Below are 25,455 nucleotides of genomic sequence, written 5' to 3'. Positions count from 1 at the left end.
GCAACTCACATCCTGGAAATTTCCTGCAAAGTATTCATACCCAGCCAGAGGAAATGTCTTCAGTAATTGTTGGCACCACCCATGGATGTAATTTGGGGGGGGGGGGGGGGGTACAGGGGGGGACATGACCCCCCCCCCCCCCCCCCCACAAAGTCAAGCTTTGACCCCTGCACTTTTTACCATCCAAAAACAACATTACGCTATATTAAATTGACACTGGTTGAGCTCTAGGACCATAGCCTAGTGAACTAGACCAAATTCTTGCTTTGCAAAGTTTGGTCTAGGCATGCTCCATTGGAACCTCCACAGCTCCTACCAGGACTCTGGCTAGCCAATCACAGCTCTCTAGAGGGGTTTCAAACACATAAAGAGCTGTGATTGGTCCATAATGGTGGGCCAATCATAGTGCTCTATCTGCTTAGTGAACAAATCACAGAGCTTTATCCGCTTTGTGGGCCAATCAGGGCACTCTATATGCCTGGTGGGTGGGATGATGCAACAGAGTGAAACAAGAGTATGTCACATTCATTGTCCAGTAGCATGCGGAGATCATTTGAAAGACAACCGTAGAACCCGCCCCACAACCGAGAGCCGTCAATGGAGCGTGGCCAGACTAAATAATAAATTTATTTAGTCTGGCTTGCCAGGCTACTAGGACCAAGCAGAAAACAACCATTTGTGTTGAAGCCTGTTTCCCATTAGAACATACTGTAAAGATCCCCACCCCGTGTCCCCCCCCACTTCTAAAGTGAAAATTACATCCATGGCACCACCAACTCCTGATTACGGGCATGTCTGACTAATAATATATACAAATTGAAAAGTTCTTTATTTAAATTTAAATTGGTCTCGCAGTGCATTTTTTAAAATAACGATAAAAACTCACTGGAGCTAAATCAAAAGGCATGTCCAGGGTCTCATAGAGGGCATTCAAACTCCAACGGTACATCCACAAATGGCATTTAAACTGTAAGACCACTGACCATCATCGTGTCTGCCCCACAGTCATCCCCTCCCCGCTGCAGCTGGCCTCCACACTCCGCACATACGGCTTCTTTGGGAATCAATTCCTTTGAAATGTCCTCTAATGTTTGGGAGCCAGTGACCAAATCCTGGGGGAGATTTTCCGGTAGAGCTGTTTTTCATGATGTATCTTACCATTCTCATGAGATCACTGTTGTCCTCCGACTGGTACTGCCTCATCCTGCAGTTCCTCCTTTGTCTCAGCAGCATCACCACCGTCAGCGGCACCCTCTTTGGTCCTGAACATTTAGCCACACTTTTGTGCAAGCACAACTGTCTGGGTTTGGCACATGGGCAATGCCATGACCTCTTTCATGTCGAAGGCCGCCATCACCCTTCCCAGTCTGCTGCAGCACGACACTTTGGGCTCAGAAACTGATATGAACTTTGTTGAGGACGGCCCTCCAACTGCGACATCAACTGAGAGAGGCACTCCTGCAGCAGCAGATGCGCTCTGGAGGCTCAAGCAGCTGTTTTCTCCCATCCCCAAACATTCGCCATGTCCGACAGCACCTCTTCTTCTCTGCTTTTTCAAAGATGGCGCCGCAGACGGCTGCCTTGGTACTTTGGTGCGCTGTTATTGTTCTGTTTTTGTGTGTAAATTGCGTATCTGGGTTCTCCTACTCAAGAGAAGAACTCATAAGTTACAACACTATGATTCCGGTGGACTTAACCTGGTTTTTTGTTGCATCCGGGGCCGATTCAATATCAACTTTGATCAGGAAAGTGAGACGCAGGAGGAGAGGTAAACGAGCGGGCGCGCTCGTGCGTCTGAGGAGACGGGGACTGCGCACGGCTCTACCTGGGACCTTCCTCTCTAATGTGCGCTCACTCCGCAACAAAATGGACGAGCTGACCCTGATGAGGAACATAAACAGAGACTTCTCCTCATCTGTGCGCTCCAGCTGGATGGGTTTCACCTCATCCGCGCAGATCGGGAAGCGACTCTCTCCGGCAAGACCGCAGGTGGAGGTGTGCGTTTTTACATCAATAAGAGTTGGTGCACAGATGTCACAGTGATCGCGCAGCATTGCTCTCCATCTCTGGAATATCTTGTCACAAACTGTAAACCATTTTACTCTCCGCGGGAATTCGCCTCGTTCATTCTAGGCGCTGTTTACATCCCACCTGACGCGGACGTGCACGAGGCTCAGCGTGCGCTCGCGGAAGAGATACTGTGCATGGAGCGGACGTACCCGGACTCCCTCATCATTGTACTTGGAGACTTTAACAAAGCTAATCTGAGCCAGGAGCTTCCCAAATACAAACAGTATACCAAATGTCCAACCAGAGAGGGGACAGTCTCTTTTCAGTCGTTATCCGGGGTCGAGTCGCAGCAGCCTATATATATCATGCAGTGGCGCGCGCTGCGCTTGGACTCTCAGACCACGTGACCATCCATCTGATCCCAGCTTACAAAGGCTAAAACTCTCCAAGCCTGTTGTGAAGTCAACAAGACAGTGGAACACAGATGCCGCAGATGAGCTTCGTGCATGCTTTGAGACCACAGACTGGGAGGTAATGAAGGCCACCTCAGACAGTTTAGATGAGTTCACAGATGCCGTCACCTCCTACATCCACTTCTGTCAGGACAGCATCGTACCATCACACAGCAGGGTGAGTTATAACAATGACAAAGCCTGGTTTACCCCTAAACTCAAACAGCTGTGGCTAGAAAAGAGAGATGCATTTAAAAGGGGGACAAGGACTCCCACAGAGACACTGAATACAGGTTCAGCAAAGAATTGGTCGAAGCCAAACACCAGCATCATGACAAAATGCAGCAGCAAATCTCTGAAAACGACCCAACCTCTGTGTGGAAAAGTTTCAGGAACATCACCAACTACAAACCCAGAAGCCCCGCCTCCACGGATAATCTGCTCTTGGCAAACAACCTAAACTATTTCTATTGTCGGTTTGACGAGCCATCAGGCAGGCCTCACTCCTCGTCCAGCCCCAACAATAGAGACACTGTTCAGCCACTCCCCACTACAGAGCCATCACCCTCCCCCTCACTCCCACTCATGAGGACTTCACGCCACACACCCCCACCACAAACCTACACATTCATGAAGCAGATGTAAAGAAGCAGTTCAGGTCTCTTAACACGCGAAAAGCCCCGGGCCCTGATGGCGTGGCTCCTGCCGCTCTAAAGCACCGTGCTGAAGAGCTGGCCCCAGTTTTCACGAGCATCTTCAACTCCTCACTGGAGGAATCTCATGTGCCTGCCCGCTTCAAGATCTCCACCATAGTCCCTGTTCCCAAGAAACCAAGGCCCCATTCCCATCTGTACCGGGTCGGCCCGGGCCGGGTAGCGTAGGTTGTTTACATATCTGGGTGGCCTGGTATTTTTCCGGGCCAACCAAGGCTCATTCTCAGCCCTCTTCTCGAGGGGGTCTGCTTCAGGCCGACCAGGGCCAACACACCCACTGCTGACAGCAAATTCACACCTTCCATTAGAGCAAGCCTCTGATTGGTGGGTAGAATCAGCCCACATGGGCTTAAGGCAAGGATGTGTGGAATCAACCGGGCCAGGCTGGGGCCGACTGGGGCTACCCGGCCTGGGCCGACCCGGTACAGATGGGTCCCAGATGAACGTGCCTGACCCCATCTGCAGGTGGATCACTGACTTCCTGACAGACAGGAAACAACAAGTCAGGCTGGGGAAGAACGTCTCGGACCAACGGACCATCAGCACCGGCTCACCACAGGGCCTCTGCTCTTCTCCCTGTACACCAACAGCTGCACCTCCAAGCACGAGTCTGTCAAACTAATTAAGTTTGCTGACGACACCACCATCATCGGACTCATCTCTGATGGGGATGAGTCCGCTTACAGAATGGAGGCTGAGCGGCTGGTGTCCTGGTGCAGCCACAACAACCTGGTGCTAAACACCCAGAAGACAGCGGAGGTTGTTGTGGACTTTAGGAAAAGCACACACCCCATCCCCCCCTTAAACCTGTCTGACACTCCCATCACGATGGTGGACTCATGTCGCTTCCTGGGCACCGCCATCACCCAGGACCTCAAATGGGAGCCCACCATCACCACCATCAGAAAAAAGGCCCAGCAGAGGATGTACTTCCTGAAGCAGCTGAAGAAATTCAACCTATCACCACAGTCGATGAGGCAGTTCTACACCGCTATCATCGAGTCCATCCTCACCTCCTCCATCACCGTGTGGTACGCTGGAGCTACCACCAGGGACAAGAAGAGGCTGCAGCGTGTCGTGCGCTCTGCAGAGAAGGTCATTGGCTGCAAACTCCCCTCCACTCAAGATCTGTACACCTCGAGGACATTGAGGCGTGCAGGTCGGATAAGAGCTGACTCGTCTCACCCTGGACACAGTCTCTTCGACTCGCTCCCATCTGGCAGGAGGCTCAGATCCATTCGGACCAGAACCTCTCGCCACAAAAACAGTTTCTTCCCCTCTGCAGTTGGACTTGTGAATGAACATCCTAGGGCAGCCCACTCAAGTTGACTGGTCCCAGTCACGTGACCCGATGCTGTGCTTGAACCATTCAACAAATACTCAGATTAATACCTACACGGAGTAGATAGCTGCTTCTCTAATTCTTGCCACTTTTTACATTAATAATTTTATCATGAGTGTTTTATTAATTCTTATATTTGCTTATCTCTTAATTAAGTTTTTTTTTCTATCTTACCTTCTGCACCAAAATACCGCAGCAATTTCCTAATGTTGTGACTCGGCACACATATGGCAATAAAAAACTTCTGATTCCGATTCTGATTCTTCCAGAATTGTGCGGGGGGGGGTGTCTGATCTGCGAGAAAATGCCAATGACTTTAAGTGGATGCATTCGTATGGCAGAGGTCCACTCCTCACTGCAAAGTCCAAATTAGTGTTGCAATCATCCAGTTCACTCATTTGTTTTTGGCTTATACACCAGGTTTTTTCCCCTACATGTATTGGTGGGCATGGTTTGAAGAACGATTTGTTGACTACAAAGATGCCATTTGTAGCATCAACGCACTGACACGACCGGTGCCGTGTCTCTGATATCTGCTGTCCCTTTGGCCTGTGCTTCCTGTTAATGTGCACCTGCAAGTTCTTTTTATTTAGCGTGATGCTGCAATGGCCGCACGTCACTTTCACCTGCTGGCGGACCTTTAATCGCCGTGAGGATGATGAGGACGACGACGGTCCTGTCTGTGGTGGAGGAGGAGGTCCTGTCTGTGCTGGAGGAGGAGGTGCTGTCTGTGACGGTGGAGGAGGAGGTCCTGTCTGTGGGGGTGGAGGAGGTGCTGTCTGTGACGGTGGAGGAGGAGGTCCTGTCTGTGGGGGTGGAGGAGGTGCTGTCTGTGCCGGAGGAGGAGGTCCTGTCTGTGACGGTGGAGGAGGAGGTCCTGTCTGTGGGGGTGGAGGAGGTCCTGTCTGTGGGGGTGGAGGAGGTGCTGTCTGTGCCGGAGGAGGAGGACGTGATAATTTCTCCTTACATATGGCAAGATGTTTCACAAATGCCATCCTCCGCAGAATCGTTGACGGACAGTAACAGCAATGATAATGTGCCGTCTCCCTGCAGCCCAGGCTGCATTTTAAGATGACGTAATCTAAAGTGGGAAAAGAGCAGACGGATTAACTGTCTTACAGCGATGCTTCATGCAAAGTAGCACCACAGACCTCACCCGATACCAGATCAAGTACTTATAGAAAACTGCTAGCCTTGCCTTATGTTATTTATTGCTAATAAAAAAGAAGAAACTGACATAAAATAAACGACTAAACATTCATATTGGAAAGAAGTAAAATGACCTTATAAAAAACAATCCCTAAATATTTCTCACGAGGAGATGTCTGGTTGTAACATCTGCAGCAAAATAAATAAATAAATAAATAAATGTGTTGAAAACTCACTCAAAAGAAAATGTTTCACAGAACAGAAAAATATTTACATCAGAATGTTCTAGTACAGGTTGTGCATTGTACTATGCATTAAAAACGGGGTAAAAACGTTCAGTTTTTCAGCGTAAACTTTTTGTCCTTATAAACATTTAGTTATTATATAATTATATATTATACAGCCAGTTTACACATTCATTGAACGCTTATGAAGGAATGATGGGCCACTACAGCTCTAAACAGTGTGTGTGTGTGTGTGTGTGTGGGGGGGGGGGGGGGTGCACACATACAAGGTAGGGAATAGTAAATAAATTACTGGACAAATTTGAAATAACGCATACATACCTTCATGCTTTACAGCAATGCTCACATGATTCTCTACATGGTATTTAACCTTGTAAAAATCAGCATAAGCCATTTTACAGAAAGTGCAGTGAATGTTGCTGCAACAGCCGCCGCATCGCTCGATAGACTGAAGAGGATCCTGCCCTCTCCTCAGTATTGTTTGATGCATCTGTGAAGGTCAAACACACACAAGCACACATTCTAAATATGAAAACATTTTCTAAATATCAGAATGCACACGCTGAGCACATTTTCCTTTAATTCAGTTTTATTTTATTTTGTTAAACAAGTGCACTGGGAAAGTGTCACGCCCTGTCCTGTCTCTCCGTTTGGTTCAGCCTGCGTCTCTGTTGATTGCTCCCACCTGCCTCTCGTTTCCCAATCACCCAAGCTCCCAGCCCTCCTGTATTTAAACCCCTCAGTTCTGGGTCTCTTGTTGCCTCATTGTTAGCATGTCCCGTGTGTCCTTGATTAAAATCCCTCTAAAACGTTTCTGCCTGCCTTTGGATCCTCACCTCCGCTCCACTCACCGGCATGTCATGACAGAAAGTCTACCGGGGTTATAAAATACTTTTAAAATTGTCATTAGATTTAATTTATTTAGTATTGAATTAAAATTTTAAATTCAATTTTGGTTTTAATTACTTTTTACCATTCGATAGGTAGTTTAGTTTTAGTTTAGATTGTACACATCTTGTTTAAAGAAGACAGAAACAGAGACAAGATTAAAAAACAGTATAAAAACTCAAAAAATGACTACGCTTTTTAAAACTATTGAGATGGGACAGATTAACAACCATACGAATCAGGCAAGTACAAAAGATGTATGGCAGAGTAACGTTCAGATCCAGTAAACACAATAACAGCAGCTGTGCATTAAAAAGCCAAACAATTAATGCAGGTGGTACAATTCTATAAAAAACTGACTGGCAACACAATAAAACTAAAGCCAAGCTACCATGACTGCTATAATGCTTTAGGTTATTTTGCACATCCTCTTAGTCGTAAATAATCCCAAATAATCCTGTGACGCTTTCTCTCAACCTTTGCTTACATGACGTGTAATCGCAGCTACACCATCAGCACACTGACGCCTCTGACGTGTTGGAATAACGCAGTACTACCATCGACATTAATATACTACCGAGTACTACCGAGCGAAAACCACCCAACAACCGGAAAAAAGAGAGGGATTATTTTCCATCAACATATCACACACACACACACACACACACACACACACACACACACACACACACACACACACACACACACACACACACACACACACACACACACACACACCGCTTCGGCTGACTCCCATTGCAGTTGTGATGCTAGCTTGTTGGTTAGCATAACTCACCGGTTATGAAGTTCTTTCTGAAGACTGCTGCGTGTTTAATCGTCGTTCCAAAAGCCAAAACGTCTTTTATTTGCCTTGAAAGGGAGTGAGTCGATGGACTTTTATCAAACTTTTCCGTTCTGTTGTTTTTAATCAAAGCGATTTGTGCTGCTAACCAAAAAGCCACAACAGATGATGCGTTTCTGGTGACAACGCGCCGTAGGCAGCGAGCGACATAGACATAATTCTTAGACTTTATGAAACAAAAACTAAGCCCATTTTCTTAATAAATACAGTTAGTTTTGTGTACGCGCGTTACAGTTAACGCTTCGTTTGACGTTCGTTTTCGATAACCTTGAAGTCTACCCTGCTAGCTACGTTAGCATAAGTACGGAGTACAATTTGAGCCAAATTTACCGCACATTGCAAATTAAACGTTTAAAAAAATAACTTTAATTGTGTTTATATTACGTTAGTTTACTTACAGCCATTAAGCCGGAGGGAGTCACTCGGCAGCTCCACCCTCTGGTGCAGCTCCACCTTTGTGGTTCCGCAGCGAGCACCCTCTCACAGCCCTGGGCGTGTTGTTGTTTGACCTGCTTCCAGTCAGAAGGTACAAAACAATGCACAACAAACAGCTTTACCCCACTAGCTGCTAAATGCCATGCATATTTATATGTCGATGAATGCTACCATGCTGCAACACTATATGGATGTGAGAGTGAGACCGCTTTTACATGACAAGTGTTTTGTTTCAGTGTTTTATTCTGCTTTTTTTCTTTTTGTGAATGGGTGAATGATTGATTGTGTTATGAACGATGGTTGTGAAGCGTCTTGGGTGGTTGTAAGAAGGTGCAATAAAAATACTGGCCATTTTTGTTTTTAAACTCAATCATATTCTATTCTTTTACCAAATGCTAATTCTCTAGCCTGGCAAGCCAGACTAAATAAATGTATTTCTTTGCAAAGCGAGAATTTGGTCTAGTTCACTAGGCTACTAATTCTCTACAAGAAAATGAATTATGTAATCTGTAAACATCAAACATGAAAAAAAAACTGAATTGATGTGACGTAGTTACCGAAAAGTGTCTTTAACTGTCGTAACTACTTCTTTAAATACTGTCGCCGTGCCGGCCCTCGATCCTTTTCTGCTCTTACGTTATTCAGTTGATGGTTGAAAGCAACGAGTAAGTAAAAAATAAATAAAGGGGCAAAAAGACGTATTAGTCCGATTTTAATTACTAAGGCATCGGTTTTCACGAGCATTCGTTGGGAATTTCCCAATGTGTTTACCGACAGGAACTTTTGATGCTAACTCGCGTTAGCTTAGAGCTATATACTAATGTGGTTTTCTGGAGTTTTCGGACAGTTATAGTGACTGTATTTGTTCAGAGAGGTGAATTTAAAATTATTTGTGACTTGAGAAACGATCATTAGAAGATTGCGCTCGAAATGTAGATCGGACGGGCGTTTTAGCTCTAGTAGCACGTGGAGCGGCCGCCTCTCGAACCCGAGACAAATCGTAACCGTTTTGGGAAAAATCAAGTTTAATATAGCGGAATTTCTTTTTCGTACTTATATAAATGTATATTTTGCTGCATGAATTTATTTTAAACAAATAATTGACTCGAGTGACAAAAGTAAACGATACAAACTTTTAACTACAAAGCGCCTTAAAACATCGCTGCTCAGAGAAGCTAGTTAGCGTTAGCACGTTAGCTGCTAATAGAGCTACCGAGACGCCCGTTGGTGCCTCTAGAACCACAGCTTGCTCTCCTTTATCTGGGATTTTTCTGTGCAGTGAGCAGATTCCAGAGCAGCAGTGGTGAGAGGAAATCAGTCAGGTTTTGCTTTCACTTCTGCATCATCAGTTGCAGAATGGTGACAATGAGGCCTGGCACATTGACTCTGCGCGTTAGCAAATGCACTCCATTATAGAGATTGTAGTGTGAAGTGTTTGTCTTGTGGAAATCCCTAGATAGTGAGTTTAGATCTGTAGTGAGTTGGATCCTGACAGGACTAGTTATCCTGATATGAATTCAATCTGGTGCATATTTGGTTTACGTCCACTGATTTGGTCTCGTTAAGAAGAAAAAAATCTTTTCTATTTCTTAACAGGTCATTTGTCAGAACTGGATCACCATGACTCTAGTGAACATCCTGGTCACTCACTGGCTGACAAACTTGAGTTCAGGTAAGAAATGAGAGATGGATTGAGTTAGGAATGTAACTCGAGTTCTGATTTAAGTAGAGTAACTTGTTTAATTGGGTTAACAGTCGTTGGCACAGTGTGAGCTGTGGTTCTGCCAGGTGGACCGTTGGGCTCATACAGTGCAAAGAGCAACCAATTCTCTTGCAACCCACTGCTGTTAACCCTCTGCAGCAGTGCTACTAATGAGAACCAACAGATCAACTGTTTTATTGTTTTAATGCCATGAAGCATTAAAAGAAAAAGCACAAAAAGAAAAAAAAGCAGAATAAAACACTTGTCATGTAAAAGCGCAGTCTCACTCTTTCATCCATATAGTGTTGCAGCCTGGTAGCATTCATCGACATATAAATATGCATAGCATTTAGCAGTATTTTTATTTCCTCTGTCTCACCAGGTGGTGGAGGTGACCTCGGGTCATTCAGGTGAGTCGTGTTTGTCCACCAGAGGTTCTGTTTCTGAGTTATGATGAATGGCTGAAAATGTTCAACTGCTCTGAAGTGTGAGTGACATTTGCCTTTCTGAACAACCTGCTGCACAGAAACCTCAGGTTATGTTTTAGTTTAATGTTCTTACCTTCGCCTTTGTTCTGCTGCAGGTTTCCACCCTGAGCCGGACGGATGATGTGATGTAAGTTACTGTGTTGAAACCTGTGTTGGGAAGTTTAATTAGCACATATAAACCTTAATAAAGTAAATTTGTGTCCAAGCGTCATGTTTCCAGCTGGTGTAACGGCAAACCTTAAAGCGCCACCAAAACCCACTAGATGTTCTATCCGAGGTCTGTCCTTGACAGATTCTTCTCTGTAGAGCCGTGTCGTTGGAAATGCCTCGGAGAGTAAATCTGTAGTTCGCTTTACCCGCGTGTTCTCTGCTGTGAGCATTGTGGGATATACTGCAGAACACAAAACGGCAAGGAGCTCGTTTGTGTGAAAAGTTTAGTGTTTTGGGGCTCATGTTTTATTTCTTTCTTAGGTCATGAATTTGGCTGTTAAGTCGAAGGAACTCTGGCTCTGAGTCAGGATTACTTCCAGTAAGTTGGGATTTGTTAGTTTGTGACTGCACTGTGTGGTATCTGCAGCCAGCTGGTCCATCAGCTGGTTTGTTCAAAAGTCAGTGCTAAAGAAAGTCTGCATCTGGCATCGTTGGTCTCCATCCAGCCTGTGGTTGGAGTCCTGGTATTGGTGCTGAAACAAAGTCCTTCACTTTAGACGTCATGAACCTCACCGCTGTTTGGAGTTCTGTTGATTAAAGTTTTGTTATAGGAGAGTGGTGGCAGGAAGCTGATTGTGTTCTTGCATTAATGAGACAACCAGCAAATCATTATGTTGTGTTTTTAGGTGGCGGATGCTGCGTGAAGAGTCTTCATTCTGGTGTTTGGGGTGAGTGGAGTTCAGACGTCTGCAGAAGCAGCACTGTGTGGTGTCTGCAGCCAGCTGCTAGGTCAGCTGGTTTGTTTAAAAGTCGGTGCGAGACCAAACTCAGCATCAAGCCTCGTGGATCTCCATGCTGCCCGTGTTTGGAGTCCTGGTTTAATGGCTGAAACATGCCCAACTTCTGGCATCACACTGACATTAACTTACTGGTGTAATCCTTACACTCAGGTCAGAGTACAGATTTAAGCTAGACCTGCACCAGAACTTACCTGAGATTCTGGCTGAAGATTTACCAGTAATGCCTGGTATGGGAAATGTTTCTTTTAAGATTTAAGAACGTTTGTTTCTTGTCCTCAGGTTTCAGCTGCAGCCGAGATGACCTTTGACCTGAAGCTGTGCTGACCCGTGATTAGCTATCACAGGTGACTGAGTAGAAAACACAGGCTGACACTTATCAGTCTTGGACTGTAACCAGGTTTTTGTAATGGTGAGAATCCTCTGGAGGTGTTGGTTTCCAGTCTGTTGGCTAGCTTTGGGGTTGGTCATATACCAAGGCTCTCAGGATGCTGGGTTCCTGACTTGCTGTGGACTTGACCGTAAAGTAAACGTCATCCCTGTGGGCTTCTGCAGCAGCGCCTGTAGAAGCATCATCGGGAACATGTGCAGCTGATTCACCCTCGTTTAGAAACGACTGTAGTGAGTCAGACTTGAGAGGAAAAGCTGAACGGTTTCATTCTGTGTTTCAGAATCACCACATTGGACCGGCTGGGAAATTTCAGCTTAAAGTTGGGTGTGCTTCGCTTAAATATATGATGATGAGCAGATGAACTGACTTTTAAATGAATGATAAAATAAATAAAAATGTTAAACAGATTCTTGTCTTTTTTTGTTGTTGGCAAAATAAATTTTTTGTGTATCCAGTTACATCAGGAGCTGCCATCCTTTGTGTTTATTTTGTATAACTAAAGGAGGCTTCTGCAGAAGGGATTAAGCTAGAGCATCATATAAAATAAAAGGCCTCATGGACTGGAGGTGCAGCTGCAAGAAAGGCATTTGTAACATCCACCTGGAAGCCTGATCATGTCATTGATTTGAGCAAAAGAGCTCTGGGAATGTTCAGAAATGTATTTGAGGCGGGTTATGGATACCATGGACACTTCCCACGGTGGAGGTGGACAACTAGGTAGAATGTTTTTGTTTGAAAAAGTAAGTGGGATTATTTAACCAGGAAGGTCCCATTGAGAACCTCATTTTCAAAAGGCAGAAGTTAGTAACTGAAAGTTACTGATCATTTGTAACTAAGTGATTATAAAGGGATTAAAGCACACTGAGTGGAGAACAGGGTAGATGTAGGGTAATGACGCTGCTTCCCGGTCTTGTTTGGGTCCTACTTTGTTGGTTTCTGTTGACGTGACAACCAAAATAAAGATGTCATTTTATGTAAATTCATGTAAAACTTTTACGCATCTTGAAATATTCAATATCAGTTAAATTTAGCTCGTGCTTCCTTTTAGTCTCAACATGCCTGAACGATTCATATTGGGACTTTAATTTTAAAAATCAGATGGTGGTTGTCAGGATTTGAGTCCCTTCCGCTCTGACACGTGAGGGGGCGTGGCTTTCCTGGGCCAATATGGCTGCCGTGTCGCATTTCCTGAACGGTAAAGTTTGATCAGCTACCTGTTAGCGTCTGTGCGGACGGAGGTTGCCTGTTGGGACGAGTGTTCCGGTGAGACACCTCACCTGTCAGAACCGGTTTACTCAGGTTACTTTTATCTCTACGGCTCGTTCGTCAGCAGGTGATCAACTTGTCGTTTCTACCGGAATAATTATCCTCTATTCAGACCAAACCTGTGGATGTTTAACGGGATTATGTAACAGGTGTAAATCAGGGGGAGGGGTCCTCCCGTTTACCTGGATTAAAGGTGTTCTGTTCACTTAAAGTGGAAAATGTAAAAGTTTGTTTTATCTTGGTTCAGGTATTTAAACCATTTCCGGTGTTTTAGTTGTTCCAGCAACACAAACATAAAATATGTGTATAAATTACTGTATTGTGATGAAAAGCAATCCGGAACACAGAGCGTCAAATTCCCCGGATGTGAAGGGTGGATCACCTTCCCTTTCTTCTGCCATGTCTGTTGGATTTAGCTTCATGACTGAAGCTCGCGAGTCAACCTTTTAGTAAACGTTGGAGACGATTTGTGTCCCTAGTTCACCAGGAACTCAACTATGGGTGAAAAGCACACAACTCAAGGGGTGAGCCAGCGCAGCAACAGGAAAAAAAACCCCACCAGTGGCTGAAGCCTGGTGTAACGACGCGGGATCCCTACAGACCTGTTAGTTTAGTGGTGCTCGATGGTCAGCCTGGTCCTAAAATAACTCCGCGAGCTCCTATGGATAACAGCAGCATTGGCAGAGGACACGTCTGCATCCGGTGGACGCTGCTGTTGCGTTGTGCATGCTCACAGGAAGTCAAACTTATTAAAGGTGCCTCTGATTGTCTCTCAGTAATAATCCACCAGTGTTATCCTCATTTCTGGTTGCTCTCCAGCCTGAAGAAGCCATGTCCTCTCCAGAAATCGCGTCCCTGTCTTGGGGCCACATGAAGGTGAAGGGATGCTCATCCAGCTACAAGGACTGCAAGGTCTGGCCTGGAGGCAGCCAGGCCTGGGACTGGAGGGAGACCGGGACCAATGTGAGTGAAGCAGATGAGCTGCGGAAGCATGTTTTACAGGTGATTTTACTCTGAGGCGTATTGTGACGGGTCCCTCGTCTGCAGCACTACCCCGGAGTCCAGCCCGCCGACCTGGAGGAGGTTCTGAAGAAGGGAATAACCCTGCTGGTCATCGGCAGAGGCATGAGTGAAGCTCTGCAGGTACGACACCAATGAAAAGTACATTTACTCAGTTACTTAGAAAGCTGGACGATCATAATGAAAATATTCAGTTAAAGAGCAAGTCACCCCCTGCAAGAAACTCACTCCACTCCCACTTCATGTTTGAAAAATGCAACAAATGCTGTTGCCTGGCAAATGAAGGCAGAGCCGCTAACAAATACAGGCTCACAACAGCTTTGTGACATCATAATGTACCAGCTCACGTTATAGTGTACCTCAGCCAATAGAGACGGTAGATTTAAAGTCAAATGCAGTGCAGAGTTTTCACCTGAAGAGGGCGCACCACTGACAGTTTTAGGCAAAGTATTTAAATTTTAACTAAAATGCCAAACTACTGACGACACGTGTCTGCAGCACGATTAGACTCTATCAGAAATAAACAGCTGATTTGGGGGTGACTTGCTCTTTAATGTACGAGTCTGGTTCTGTTCGTGGCGCTGGAGTCGTCTCCGGGCCGTTCGTTGTCCTCCACTATCGCCCCTCGAGGTCTGAAGGTGAGGAAATAAGAAGAAATCTGCAGTTTTGTTTGTAAGCCCTGAAATCAGATCAGCTGCAGCCGAAAGCTTCATCTGTTCGGTTTAATCCCACCACGAGTGTCACGCGACCCAATTAGACGTGTGGTGGAACACGGCCCCACAGCGGCGTCGTGAACGAGTGAAGAAAACGGAACCCTAAAGGCTGTCTTCTCCCCTCAGGTTCCTGCTTCCACTCTGGACTTTGTGACGCACCGCGGCGTGGAGGTGCGCGTCCTGCAGACGGAGAAGGCTGTAGCCGAATACAACAAACTGGCAGTCCAGGGCGCCAAAGTGGGCGGGGTTTTCCACTCCACCTGCTGATGTTGCGTTGGATCTGAACCCCCGGTTGGCTCGGTTACGGTTTAAACGGCCGAACGTTTCTGGATCTGTGGTTTCTTCTTAAGAACTTTAGAGGATTTAAATAAAAACAAACCACTTTAAAAGTGAAGCCGTTCAGCAGGAGATGCACTGGAAGCGTGTTTGTGTGTAACAGATGACTGACGGGACCCTGCTGGGGGCGTTTCTAACCCAGAACGGCTTCAGGTTCTGCAGGAGATCTGAATAAAACTTTGGATTCAACAGAAACACGTCAAGTAGAGGTCTGTCAGTAAAATAAGGTTAAAGTTTCATTTGAGAAGGAAATTTCTGTTTTTTTATGCACACAATGCATGTGAGGAGTCTCCGTCATGCACGTGAAGCAGATGTGCTCCAGCTGTGCGACGGTGGGTTATCGGCGGGTGGGTTTGGGCATGATGAAGACTTTGACGGGTTTGCTGAAGGGGATGGTTCCCTCCACGGCGGCCTCTGCTGGCGCCGGGCTGTCGGTGCTGTCGCTCCATCCTAACTTGCTGGTTGAAGGTGAGGAAAGAGAGGAGGAGGAGGAGGAGGAGTAGGCCAGCAGGAGGCGCACCTCCACCTGCGACGGTTCTGAGGAGCAGAATCAGATTCAGGTCAGCAGGTTTCAGGTGAAGAACCAAAGGGAAGTCCTGTGATACGTGCGTCTCACTGACCCGTCCACGCGGTGTGAGACAGGTAGACCTGTGTGATGAGTCGGTGTCTGTTGGGTCCAGGCTTCCGGAAGTCTCCAGGTTTGGGGTGGATCACATGACTCTGGCCATCTGGATACAGAACCTGCAGACGGAACCGATTAAAAAACGACGACTCAAAGGAAGTCTTGGAAAAGCTCAGATTCTCTGGAAGGCGTGCGCTGACCTGAACTTTGACCGAGTTCTGGGGGTCATGAAGGTGCTCCAGCGTGGCGTCGATATCCAGCGCCACCACCAGGCCAGATGTGAACTTCAGCGGGTTGTCCGACTCCCCCGTTGGCTCCACGATGGTGGCCGTCGCGCGATGGATCTGGTGAAGCACCAAAGCCTGCCGTTTGTGGTCGTTTCAACATTTTCCTGAATAAACACGCCAACGACCCGCGAGCCCTACCTGCTCAGGCAGCCGGAGCTGCAGCAGGCCGCTCTGTCTCAGAGTCGTCTGGAGGATCTTCACCAGCTCCGCTGGTTTACACGACACCAGCCGGGGCATCAGCTCCAGGAGCTTATCCACAAAGCTGTCCTGGAGGTGGGGCAGCTCCGACAGGAACAGCCTGAGGAACCAGACGAACAATCAGGTCCAGAAAGCTTCATCTTGTGTTTCTGCAGCGTTACGTGGAGAAGCTGAACAGACCCCAGCATGAGGAGAGCTTTAGAGAGGAACTGATTGTTTTAACAGAATAAAGCTGGAGCTGTTTGGACTCAAAAATAAGAGCTCCTACGAACGTTACCTCTGAAAAGACTCCACCTCCTGCAGAAACTTCTCACAGCTGCTGATGAGAAGATCCAGCCTATGAAGACCCGAGAGCTACATGAAACATCTGGGCACGCAGTTGCTGTGTGTGTGTGTGTGTGTGTGTGTGTGTGTGTAGACCAACCCTTGTCTGGTGCGAGCCGTCAGGATGAGCTGCAGGGCTTTGGCCTGAAGTCGGACATGATGGATGGTGGCCACCTGTCTGCTCTCCAACCCGCTGTAGAGAAACTCCAGTTTGTAGGTTTCCTCTAAGATCTGCAATCACACAGCTGAGGGTGTTGGTTCTGTCACGCCTGTGTGTGTGTGTGTGTGTGTGTGTGTGTGTGTGTGTGTGTGTGTGTGTGCGCGCACCCACCTGCTGCGCTGCTGCCGTCGCCGTGACGTTCTGTTGGAGGTAGAGTGGGACGGCCACGTTCCACAGCTTCTCCTGAAGAGCCTGAAACGAGACGTGAAGGTTCTGACTCTGAGACGGGCCTTCGGATCAGAACAACGGTCCCGCGGGCTCCTACCTTCATGAGGAGCAGCTGGCAGCGCAGGTAGGTGGCACAGAAATCAGCAGCTCCAGCCAGCTCTGTCTGCAGCTCACCCAGACGCTGCAGGTCTCTGAAACAGGAAGTTGTTCATGTCTAAACAGGAAGTCTGCCTGACAAAATAAAAGTCTCACTGTGTGACGTGAAATGATGCACCACGTCCACCCACCCCATCTTCTGCTCTCCTCAAAGATAAATCTGGTTCCTAAATTCTTTTCCTCCTTTAACATTTTAGCTCCTAAAAATAAAAAAAATGTCCGTAAGCCGGAGCTTCCCGTTTACCGGATGGTGAAGTTCAGCAGGTCCTGATCTCCGGCTGTTTCCAGGTTCTGGATGGAGCTGACTCTGTTCAGGCTCTGCTGGAGGAAGAGTTGGGCTGACTCCACAGAACTAGAACCACAGCTGGAGTCCACAGAGTCCAGACTGTAGACCTGCTTCCTGCCCGGCAGCTGAAACAGGAAGAGCGCTGGTTACCGAGGAGTTTCCTGCTCCCAAAGGCTTCATCGAGCATCTGATTTCATCGTTATTCTTTTATCTAAACTGACTTGTTTTTGTTATTATGACAGTTTTGGTGGATTTCAGAGATTCCAACAGTCTTATGGAAGTTCAGCAGCACTTAGGCTCTTAGGGGACAAAACATCTCAGCTACGGGTTAGCTCTGACCCCCCATGGTGGTTCTTACCCCTTCTCTCCACAGGAGCCGTCAGCAGCACGTTACTGCAGCAGCACGTTACTGCAGCAGCACGTTACTGCAGCAGCACGTTACTGCAGCAGCACGTTACTGCAGCAGCACGTCTTGCTCGCGTAAGCTGCTGCTTGGCCCTTCCCACGAGACGCGAAGCAGCAGGGGAGCAGCTGTCGCCGACCGAGCACGAAGTCACACGAGTGACTTTGTCAGTAAACACAACAACAAGCAGGAGAAAACTACAACATGGTTTGTGTTTTATGTTCTGTCCGTTTTATAATCGCCAATACGGACCTGAAAAACAAAGGAGACCGCTAGCTAGCTGATAACTTCTCACGGGGACGCACAGTTAGTAACCTTTTTTTAAAGTAAAGCAACCGGAAGGCAGTACGTTTCTTTATTCTGAAAATCTCGGCAGCTTTGCTCCGTTTCCGCGTCCGATTTCCTGTCTTTCCTTCCCCAAAAATGTGGAACTTGACCCGTTTCAGAGGCGTCGCGCGTAGAAAATAGAACCGGCGCGTAAAGGCCGCGGCATGCTGCTCCTGAGACGCGGCCGACTCGCGCCGCTGACGGCTCCGGTGGAAAGAAGGGGTCAGGTGAGGAAAACTATCAGGAAGTCCACAGCGTTGTAACTTTCTGGTGAGTCTGGGTTTTAATAACCGTCGACCACCCAGATGGTCTCAGATGTAATGGAAGCAGGAATCGGTCTGTTCCCGAGCGTTTTAGTTCTCACCCTCAGCGGCGGAACGAGGTGAGACAGGCTGTCCCTCAGGTAGGCGTAGTGTCTGAAGGTGTGGTCAGAGAACAGCGCCGGCATGGTGGGACACGACTTTGCAGCATTGAACACCAAAACCAGAACCGCGATGTCTGATGGATGAAAAGAGTCGAGGAGGACAAACGCGGAGCAGAACCGCCACACGGATCTGACACGCAAACACTCGAAGGTCCAAAAACCAGAACACAGCTCGGTTCGAGCTCAGAATGACGTTCAGGGCGTATGAAGGATACAGGCCGGGTCGTCCATGTCTGGTTCTGGAGTGTCAAAATACGGATGTGTGCTGAGCAGCTCGGGAACCAGCGGCAACACCAGCGCGGGGTGGCGGGAGCCCAGAAACTTCAGACACCTGAGAAAGAAACGGATCGTTAACCAACCTGGATCCTCTCAGAGCTGCAGGATAAACGCCGATCCACCGGTAGAAAACACAAAAGCCTCTGGTGTTGGCGTTTGTGACACACAGCAGCTCCTCTGAAGGGAGTCAGGCGACTCCAAACGTCTGAAATCCTCGAGCACAAAACAGTCGGGACTAAATAAAAACACCTGACTTCCTGTTGAGGCCATGGCGGTTGTATGTGAGCTCATTATCCATTTAAATGACTCGGTATCTTGGACTCGAGCCGAGTCCTCTTACTTCCAGACGGAGTTGCGGTCGGTGGGATACTTGTTGAGGTTCTTCAGCAGCTCCAGCAGAGCCAGCTGGATGCACTCTTTAGTGGAGACGTTGGTGTAGCACAGCAGCTCGTGGAGGGCTTCTCTGATGTCCCGAGACGAGTCCTGGACACACAGGGACGCGGTCGGCGTCTTCACTCGTAACCGGAAACACCTCTGAGTGGCGCAGACGAGCACGTACCTCCAGCACGGCCAGAACCGTGTCCAGCTGGTCCTCTCGGAGCGTTATGTGGGTAGAGATCTCTCTCAGCACGTGGATGGACTGCAGCCTCACTTCCTCGATCTCATCGTTGAACATGTCAACCAGGAAGTCCAGACACTTTTCGGCGAAGCTCGGGGACGAGCGGGCGAGCTGGCACAGCGCCTCCACGGCGGCGATGCGGACCTCTGGGGAGAAGCAGATGAACGCCAGAGATTTCATCAAATATCAAAACATGAAACCAACTTTTATTACGAGGTTTATTAATCCAACACGGCGGCGGAAACCTCCCCTACCGAACATCTCGTCCTCCAGGCCGTGAACGAAGGCGCCGCAGGCCCCTGAGGCGATGAGGTTCACGGTGTTGGAGTCCAGCTTCTCCTTGGGAGCGTCATCAGCCCACTTCCTGCCTGAGGAGAACTCTCCGGAAACGAAAAGCTCTTTGGCTCGTTCGTGGGCCGTACGCTTCCTCTGAAGGTTTACAAAACACAGAACATGTTCAGTTTGAGTCGCGTGAGACTCGGCGAGAGGAAAGGCGCGACTCACCCTGAGGTCCGACATGAGCTTCTTGTCCAACGTTTGCTCCAGGAAGTGAGAGCTGACCTGCAGCATCGAACCCTGGAACAGAAAGGCAGCGGCTCACGTTTTTAAAACCACTTCCTGTTTACGTTTTCATCCCAGCTGTTTTTATTTACAGTCTCAAAGGTCATGTGACATCCTGGCAGGTCTTTAGTTGACTTCTAACTTATGGACCTCACCTACTCTGAAAACACGGGACACACTACTTCTGCGTGTGACTCGGAATCTGCCAATCTCAAAGAATGAAAACCCCAAAATTCCACCACCTCCGCTCCGCGGCGCTCCGGCACGAACGCCGCAGCAAAATCGGTCCCGTTGTAGTCAATCAGAGCTGTTCCACCACTGCGGCCGTGCGCCGCCCGCCGTTCCGCCATCCGGCAAAAATAGGATCGATTCTATTTTCGCCGGACGCCGGAGCACCTCCGCAGCGAATGGACAGGAATCACAACGGCCCAACAGGAAAAGGAGCAAGCACAACTTCCGTTTTTCACAATAAATCGATAAACAAAAAGCGTTTTTTGTTTCATATGCACAGGTTTAACAACTTTTAACAACTATCAATGGCGGCTGAAGTTTAAATGCACAAAAATAAGCCATAAAAACAGTTTCCACTATCAAAGTAGTCACCCTGTTGATCCAAACACTGCTGATCTCTCAACACAAATGATGGGCAGATTAAACAGTTCATGCCGATGCTTCTCCCACACAACGGGTGTTTGGATCTAACTTCCGCGTTTATTGCTCGGACTGTATCGCAAGATCTCAAAAATCCCGCGCATGCTTGTTTGCCCCCCTCAGGTCTCCGCACCGGAGCGGAGCCGTTGTAGAGCGGGTACCAGTAAAAATTGAGTTCGGAAGCGAGCGGCTGCGGAGGGCGGGGGCGGAGCGGAGATAGTGGAATTTTGGGGTAAGATTCACTTGTTCACATCTAAACACATGAAAATATTCACGTGTGTGTTTTCTCACCAGCGTTTTAGCGGCCTGCACTCGAACCATCCAGGAGCCGTCACTGACCATGTGACTGATCTTCCCAAAGGCGTCATCGACCAATCGGATCTCCTCGTTGGAGGACGGGATGGGAACAATGCTGATTGGACAGAGAGAGCAACAAATGACAAGTCAAATAAGATAAATGATTAGACGCGCCTATACAGGAAAACCGTTTGTAGCTTAAGTTCAGGAGGTTTCTCTGGAAGTTGTCTCTAAACGTGTATTCGGTCATTTCTCACGGGACCACGGTTTAATGGAACAGGATCGGAAAAACGGGAAAATCGGTTCTGGGTTTGTGTGTGGATAACACGTTTCCAGAAGGAAAAGAATCGTGACTCTTTAGTTAAAAGCGTTAAAAACCCTAAAACGTGCTTACAGACATGGCTGATCCGGATCAGCTCTTTGGTTTGATTTGGTTTTTCTAATTCGTTAACGATCCTACTTTTATACCTGAGCAGGGCTGCACAATATATCGTACATATATCGTTAGAACAGACAAATATCGCAATGAATGGTCAGCTCAAATGTTTGCTACCCATAATGCATTCTGTCAAACGTAAGCATGATGTTTTTTTAACAAATCAAATAGAGCTCTTCACCCATTTGGGTGGGTTCTCGTAGGTTAGAGCCCCGCCCCCGAGGTGGACGGCACTTCATTTAGCCCAGTGGGCCACATTGAGGAAAATCTAGTCCCAAGTGGGCCGGACCGGTAAACAACTTCAGATTCATTTCTTTGTTTTAATACAATCAATATAAAACAAGGCTGGAGCCTGAGGACAGTGTAGTACAAGTACAACACCTGAAGTGTACTTGAAAATTTGAAATAAAAAAAAAAATCAATAAATGAAAAAAAAAAACATTCAATTCAATTCAAGTTTATTTATATAGCGCCAAATCACGACAAGAGTCGTCTCAAGGCTCTTCACATTCCAATTCAGGTCAGTTCATTAAGCCAATCAGATTCCTTAGTGATTCAGTGAGCTTACAGATCACATGGCTAGATCAGTTTCATGCAGCACTTAAAGTATATTTGACTCATTTTACTTTACATCTTTTAGCTTTCACCAGCACATCAGCATCAGAAGTCACATCCTGAGTGGCGGCCAACTTCAGGATGGGATTCAAGTTCTTGTGTGAGCCTTGAGCGCAGCTTTGTTTTATTTATACTCATTACAGAGAAAACTCGCTCACAATGATAAGTTTATTTTCACTCTACATCGTAAAGTATGAAAATAAAGTTTACACAACCATCCCGCGGGCCGGATTTAACCCGCTTGCGGGCCGGATCCGGCCCGCGGGCCGCATGTTTGACACCCCTGATTTAGATGGTTTGCTAACACCTGAGTTAGCTTAGTTCTGCTCTTTCTGCTGATTCTGCTTTTCTGGGATCCACTTATCGCCTTTTCTTCTTCATTTCCTCACATCTTTTGCTCTTCTCATTTTGATGATTTTTTTATTTTTGTTTTTGTTCCCGAGCTAAGTTTTTATTTATCGCAAGTAATATCGTCATCGCAATATTAATCATTATGGAATATTGCAGGTTCTCCTAATATCGTGCAGCCCTACAACGGAGTAAGTGCTTCTTCACCTTTCTGGGTAGAGCTGGCTGAGAACCCACACCATCTGCACAGCTGCAGAGCGAACCTGCTCGTAGTCGTCCGACAGCAACCTGCAGGCCTGCAGGCACACAGGAAAACGCAGCGTTAGTACACTCTAAGGCCACTCCTCTGGAGAAGATTCAACAACAGCTGGACCTGATCGTAGATGATCTGGTGGATCTTCATCCCTCGGTCATGAAGCTGCAGCTGGAAGACAGAAATAAGACCTTGTGTAATCCGCTCAGCGAGGATCGGGACAAGGATTTGTGGTCCGCTGTGTCCTACCATGGCTTTGATGGCTGCAGTTCGGACTCGGGGGTCCTGGTCGGCAAAGTAGTTACTGATGATACTCTGAACATCCCTCGCTCCTCCTGAAGTCAAACGCTAAACTCACAACTTGACTTTTTAAAAGATAATCTTGGGAGACATTTCCAAACATTATTTAATTAAATGAAAGCTGCCGTTTGAATTAATTCTACATACATATATTTTGTAAAGGTGGTAGAACAAACACACTTGGTATTTCTAGAAACTATTTTAGGACAAACTGATGTTTCTCAAGTCTTTTAGAGACTTTCTGTGAGCGTCGAACTGATTTTGGTCCAGATCCCGACCATTCTCAGATGTCCTGATTCAAGATTTATCGCCTAAAATTAATCTTAAACTTCTGAAATCCTGTTCAGGAACCCTTTAAAAGATAAAGTCAGGTTCTCTGGAAACAAGTTTTTACACAAACGACGACTCGAACCTGAAGACGAGCTCGGTCCATTGCTGTCTTTAGTCAGAGGGGCGTCCACCAGGCCGAGACATCCCAGGAGCTGCAGACATTTGTTCCTCACCCCGAAATACGTGTCAGACAGGTGCTAGCAGGAGGGAAACAGACCGAATTTTACTGAGCAGCAAGGCAGCAGCCTTGTTATTCAACAGCTCTGTTCATTTCTGTTCTTTTATCTGGGGTCAGGTCACAGCAGCTCCAGCAGGGAGCCCATACTGTCTTCTCCACAGCAACCTCCACCAACGCCACCAGTGGGACCCCGAGGCATTTCCTAGTCAGCCTGGAGACAAAATCCCTCCATCAGGTCCCGGGTCGACCCCGGGGCCTCCTACTGGACGGACGTGCCTGGAGGCATTCTGACCTGATGCCTGAACCACACTGACAGTAGAAGCCCTACTGTGTACTTCATGTTACCTTGCAGGCCACCTCGATGAGCCTCAGTCTAACTGCTGGGCTCTCAGGAAGCTGTGACCCAATGACCAGCAGAGTGTCCAGCAGCTGAGCGAGGACCTGGTGGGACTCTGCACACGCACAAGAAGAAACACGAATGAACACGGTCAGCCTCTGTTACAAATAAGATACTAATTCTGAAAGGGATCAAAATAAAATGTAAACCAATCTGTGTGTAAACACGTCTTACTCTCGTTGCCGAGTGTGTTAATGGCATCATCAACGATGCAGTCGGGGCTGAAGCCATTTGTTTTGGATAGCAAACCCAGCAGAGAAGCGATCTTCAGCCTCACAGAGTTATCCGTCTCCTGAGAGGAGGACATCGTCATCATCTAGATGAGCTTAGTGTGTTCATCTCTGCTTCAGGTAAAGCAAATGTGCTGGATGCTAGGACTCTGAGCCGTACCTTGTAGTAGTGCTCCAGCAGGATGCGGATAACACCCTCCACGCTCTCCACCTCCACAGGTTTGCGGGCAAACTGCAGCAGGTACTGCAGGGCGTCGGTGGAGTTGGTGGCTTTACAGAGGTCAACATGCAGCGCTGCCGACTTGCTGGGTTTGGACAGACGCAGCTTCTTGGCTTGAGCTTCTTCATGAGGAATCTGCAAACGAACAAAACAGCCAGAGAAGCAAAGTAACATCAAAACAAAACAAAAAAACAGGAAATGACCTCTCTGTTCACTAAACGTTTTTTTCTGTGTTAAATTATTCAGCAGCAAATATGTTACTGATGTTTTTTAAATTTCTATTGATTATTTTGTATATGTATGGGGTTTAACATGATTATCCTAACTTATGAAATAATCGATTTACATATCAAAGTAAGAAGATCCTGAGAGTCGGGCTATTGGGACGAAAACAGCAAGAACCCACACATGACAGCTGATCTACTTCTGCACCCAACAGCACTTTCATTGGTTTTCAAAGTGAAGAGTTTGATTTACTGTAATTGACAAAGATCTCCAGGTATCGTTCAAAAGAATGCAATAGCACCTCTGTGCACAAATAAACATGTAAAAAAAACAAATTACAAACTAAAATCTGAGTCAGCAGGAGCTAGCATGACGGAAGCTAACAAGCTCGGTTTTAGATTTCAAACTCGCTGCAATCCAGAATATTGTTAAACGACATTTCGTAACAAAAACGAATGATAGATTTAAATGCTCAAATTAAGAACAAACCCTCCCAACGCGAACGTATGTTGTTGTGCTACGTTAGCTTAGCAGCTATTTAGCAAGTGTGTCCAAATTTCAGTTGAACGCTTGTTCTTCTTTTTAGCTGAACAAAACGTAAACAACATAAAGATAATTTATTTGTTCTCACCTGGACTACTTTAGAAAATTCCTCATAAACTCGCTTTTTCAAATGAGCTGCCATTTTAACGTAGTTACGCCAGCAAACATGCAAGTTTGTTCCTCGACGCTTCCCGTAACTACGGATAGTCTAATCAAACGCGTTTCGTAAATGCCTCTTCACACACACACACACACACACACACACACACACAGACACACACACACACACACACACACACGCACACGTACACACACGCACACACACACACACACACACACACACACACACGACAGTAAATTTGCATTTTGACTACAATTATAAATCTACTACGGGATTTAAAGTGATTTTGCTTTGTCTATTGATATAAAGATGATTATTTACGAATAACATTGCCAGTTTGCAACTACAATAAAATTTAAGAAATAACAATAGTTTTAATTTTGACTTTATTAAGTAAGATGGACTATAAATAAATTAGTTTGCATTAAACCAGATTAAAACTTTAGAATAGAAAAATAATAATGAGTAAATTATTATGAAA

The 25,455-nt window shown here is 46.8% G+C and overlaps 3 protein-coding genes, 1 long non-coding RNA gene and 2 other non-coding genes across 8 annotated transcripts; 4 read left to right on the top strand and 2 right to left on the bottom strand.

Annotated features, from left to right (window-relative positions):
- Window positions 1-4,702: 4,702 nt before the first annotated feature.
- On the bottom strand, window positions 4,703-8,192 carry LOC107379837 (uncharacterized). Its single transcript, XM_054742310.2, has 3 exons — window positions 8,060-8,192; window positions 6,233-6,401; window positions 4,703-5,598 (listed from the first exon to the last, which is right to left on the bottom strand). The coding sequence occupies exons 1-3, from the start codon at window positions 8,063-8,065 to the stop codon at window positions 4,721-4,723; spliced, it is 1,053 nt and encodes a 350-aa protein (XP_054598285.1). The 5' UTR covers window positions 8,066-8,192; the 3' UTR covers window positions 4,703-4,720.
- A 459-nt stretch (window positions 8,193-8,651) lies between these two features.
- LOC139062547 (uncharacterized) lies at window positions 8,652-12,031 on the top strand. The gene is made up of 8 exons (XR_011516098.1): window positions 8,652-8,761; window positions 9,693-9,768; window positions 10,181-10,208; window positions 10,382-10,413; window positions 10,758-10,815; window positions 11,123-11,164; window positions 11,516-11,580; window positions 11,905-12,031. It is a non-coding gene; the product is annotated as an uncharacterized lncRNA (long non-coding RNA).
- Window positions 10,558-10,690, top strand: LOC129163996 (small nucleolar RNA SNORA18). Its single transcript, XR_008563797.1, has one exon. It is a non-coding gene; the product is annotated as a small nucleolar RNA SNORA18 (small nucleolar RNA).
- LOC129163994 (small nucleolar RNA SNORA8) lies at window positions 10,843-10,980 on the top strand. The gene has a single exon (XR_008563795.1). It is a non-coding gene; the product is annotated as a small nucleolar RNA SNORA8 (small nucleolar RNA).
- Window positions 12,032-12,746: 715 nt separating the features above from the next.
- aamdc (adipogenesis associated, Mth938 domain containing) lies at window positions 12,747-15,154 on the top strand. Of its 3 annotated transcripts, none has more exons than XM_015950790.2 (4): window positions 12,747-12,819; window positions 13,710-13,853; window positions 13,938-14,033; window positions 14,750-15,154. In XM_015950790.2, exons 2-4 carry the CDS (start codon window positions 13,722-13,724, stop codon window positions 14,888-14,890), a joined length of 369 nt encoding a protein of 122 aa, XP_015806276.1. In that variant the 5' UTR covers window positions 12,747-12,819; window positions 13,710-13,721; the 3' UTR covers window positions 14,891-15,154. The 3 variants fall into 3 exon arrangements, with proteins under 3 accessions (XP_015806276.1, XP_015806274.1, XP_015806275.1); XM_015950788.3 differs by having other exon boundaries at window positions 12,758-12,887; XM_015950789.2 differs by having other exon boundaries at window positions 12,764-12,957.
- Window positions 15,155-15,177: 23 nt separating this feature from the next.
- Window positions 15,178-25,068, bottom strand: ints4 (integrator complex subunit 4). The gene is made up of 24 exons (XM_015950787.3): window positions 24,942-25,068; window positions 24,026-24,220; window positions 23,810-23,927; window positions 23,584-23,690; window positions 23,143-23,257; window positions 22,680-22,765; window positions 22,551-22,601; window positions 22,385-22,473; window positions 20,773-20,893; window positions 19,774-19,845; window positions 19,524-19,698; window positions 19,210-19,415; window positions 18,991-19,133; window positions 18,590-18,705; window positions 18,315-18,448; window positions 17,179-17,345; window positions 16,876-16,969; window positions 16,722-16,802; window positions 16,491-16,621; window positions 16,344-16,403; window positions 16,007-16,166; window positions 15,782-15,925; window positions 15,580-15,700; window positions 15,178-15,496 (listed from the first exon to the last, which is right to left on the bottom strand). Exons 1-24 carry the CDS (start codon window positions 24,993-24,995, stop codon window positions 15,297-15,299), a joined length of 2,940 nt encoding a protein of 979 aa, XP_015806273.1. The 5' UTR covers window positions 24,996-25,068; the 3' UTR covers window positions 15,178-15,296.
- Between the last annotated feature and the right edge of the window lie 387 nt (window positions 25,069-25,455).

Source organism: Nothobranchius furzeri, chromosome 13, assembly GCF_043380555.1.
Source record: "Nothobranchius furzeri strain GRZ-AD chromosome 13, NfurGRZ-RIMD1, whole genome shotgun sequence".
In the NCBI taxonomy this organism is placed as follows: domain Eukaryota; kingdom Metazoa; phylum Chordata; class Actinopteri; order Cyprinodontiformes; family Nothobranchiidae; genus Nothobranchius; species Nothobranchius furzeri.
Note: the sequence above shows the minus strand (reverse complement) of the source record. Positions and strands in the feature narration are given on the sequence as shown.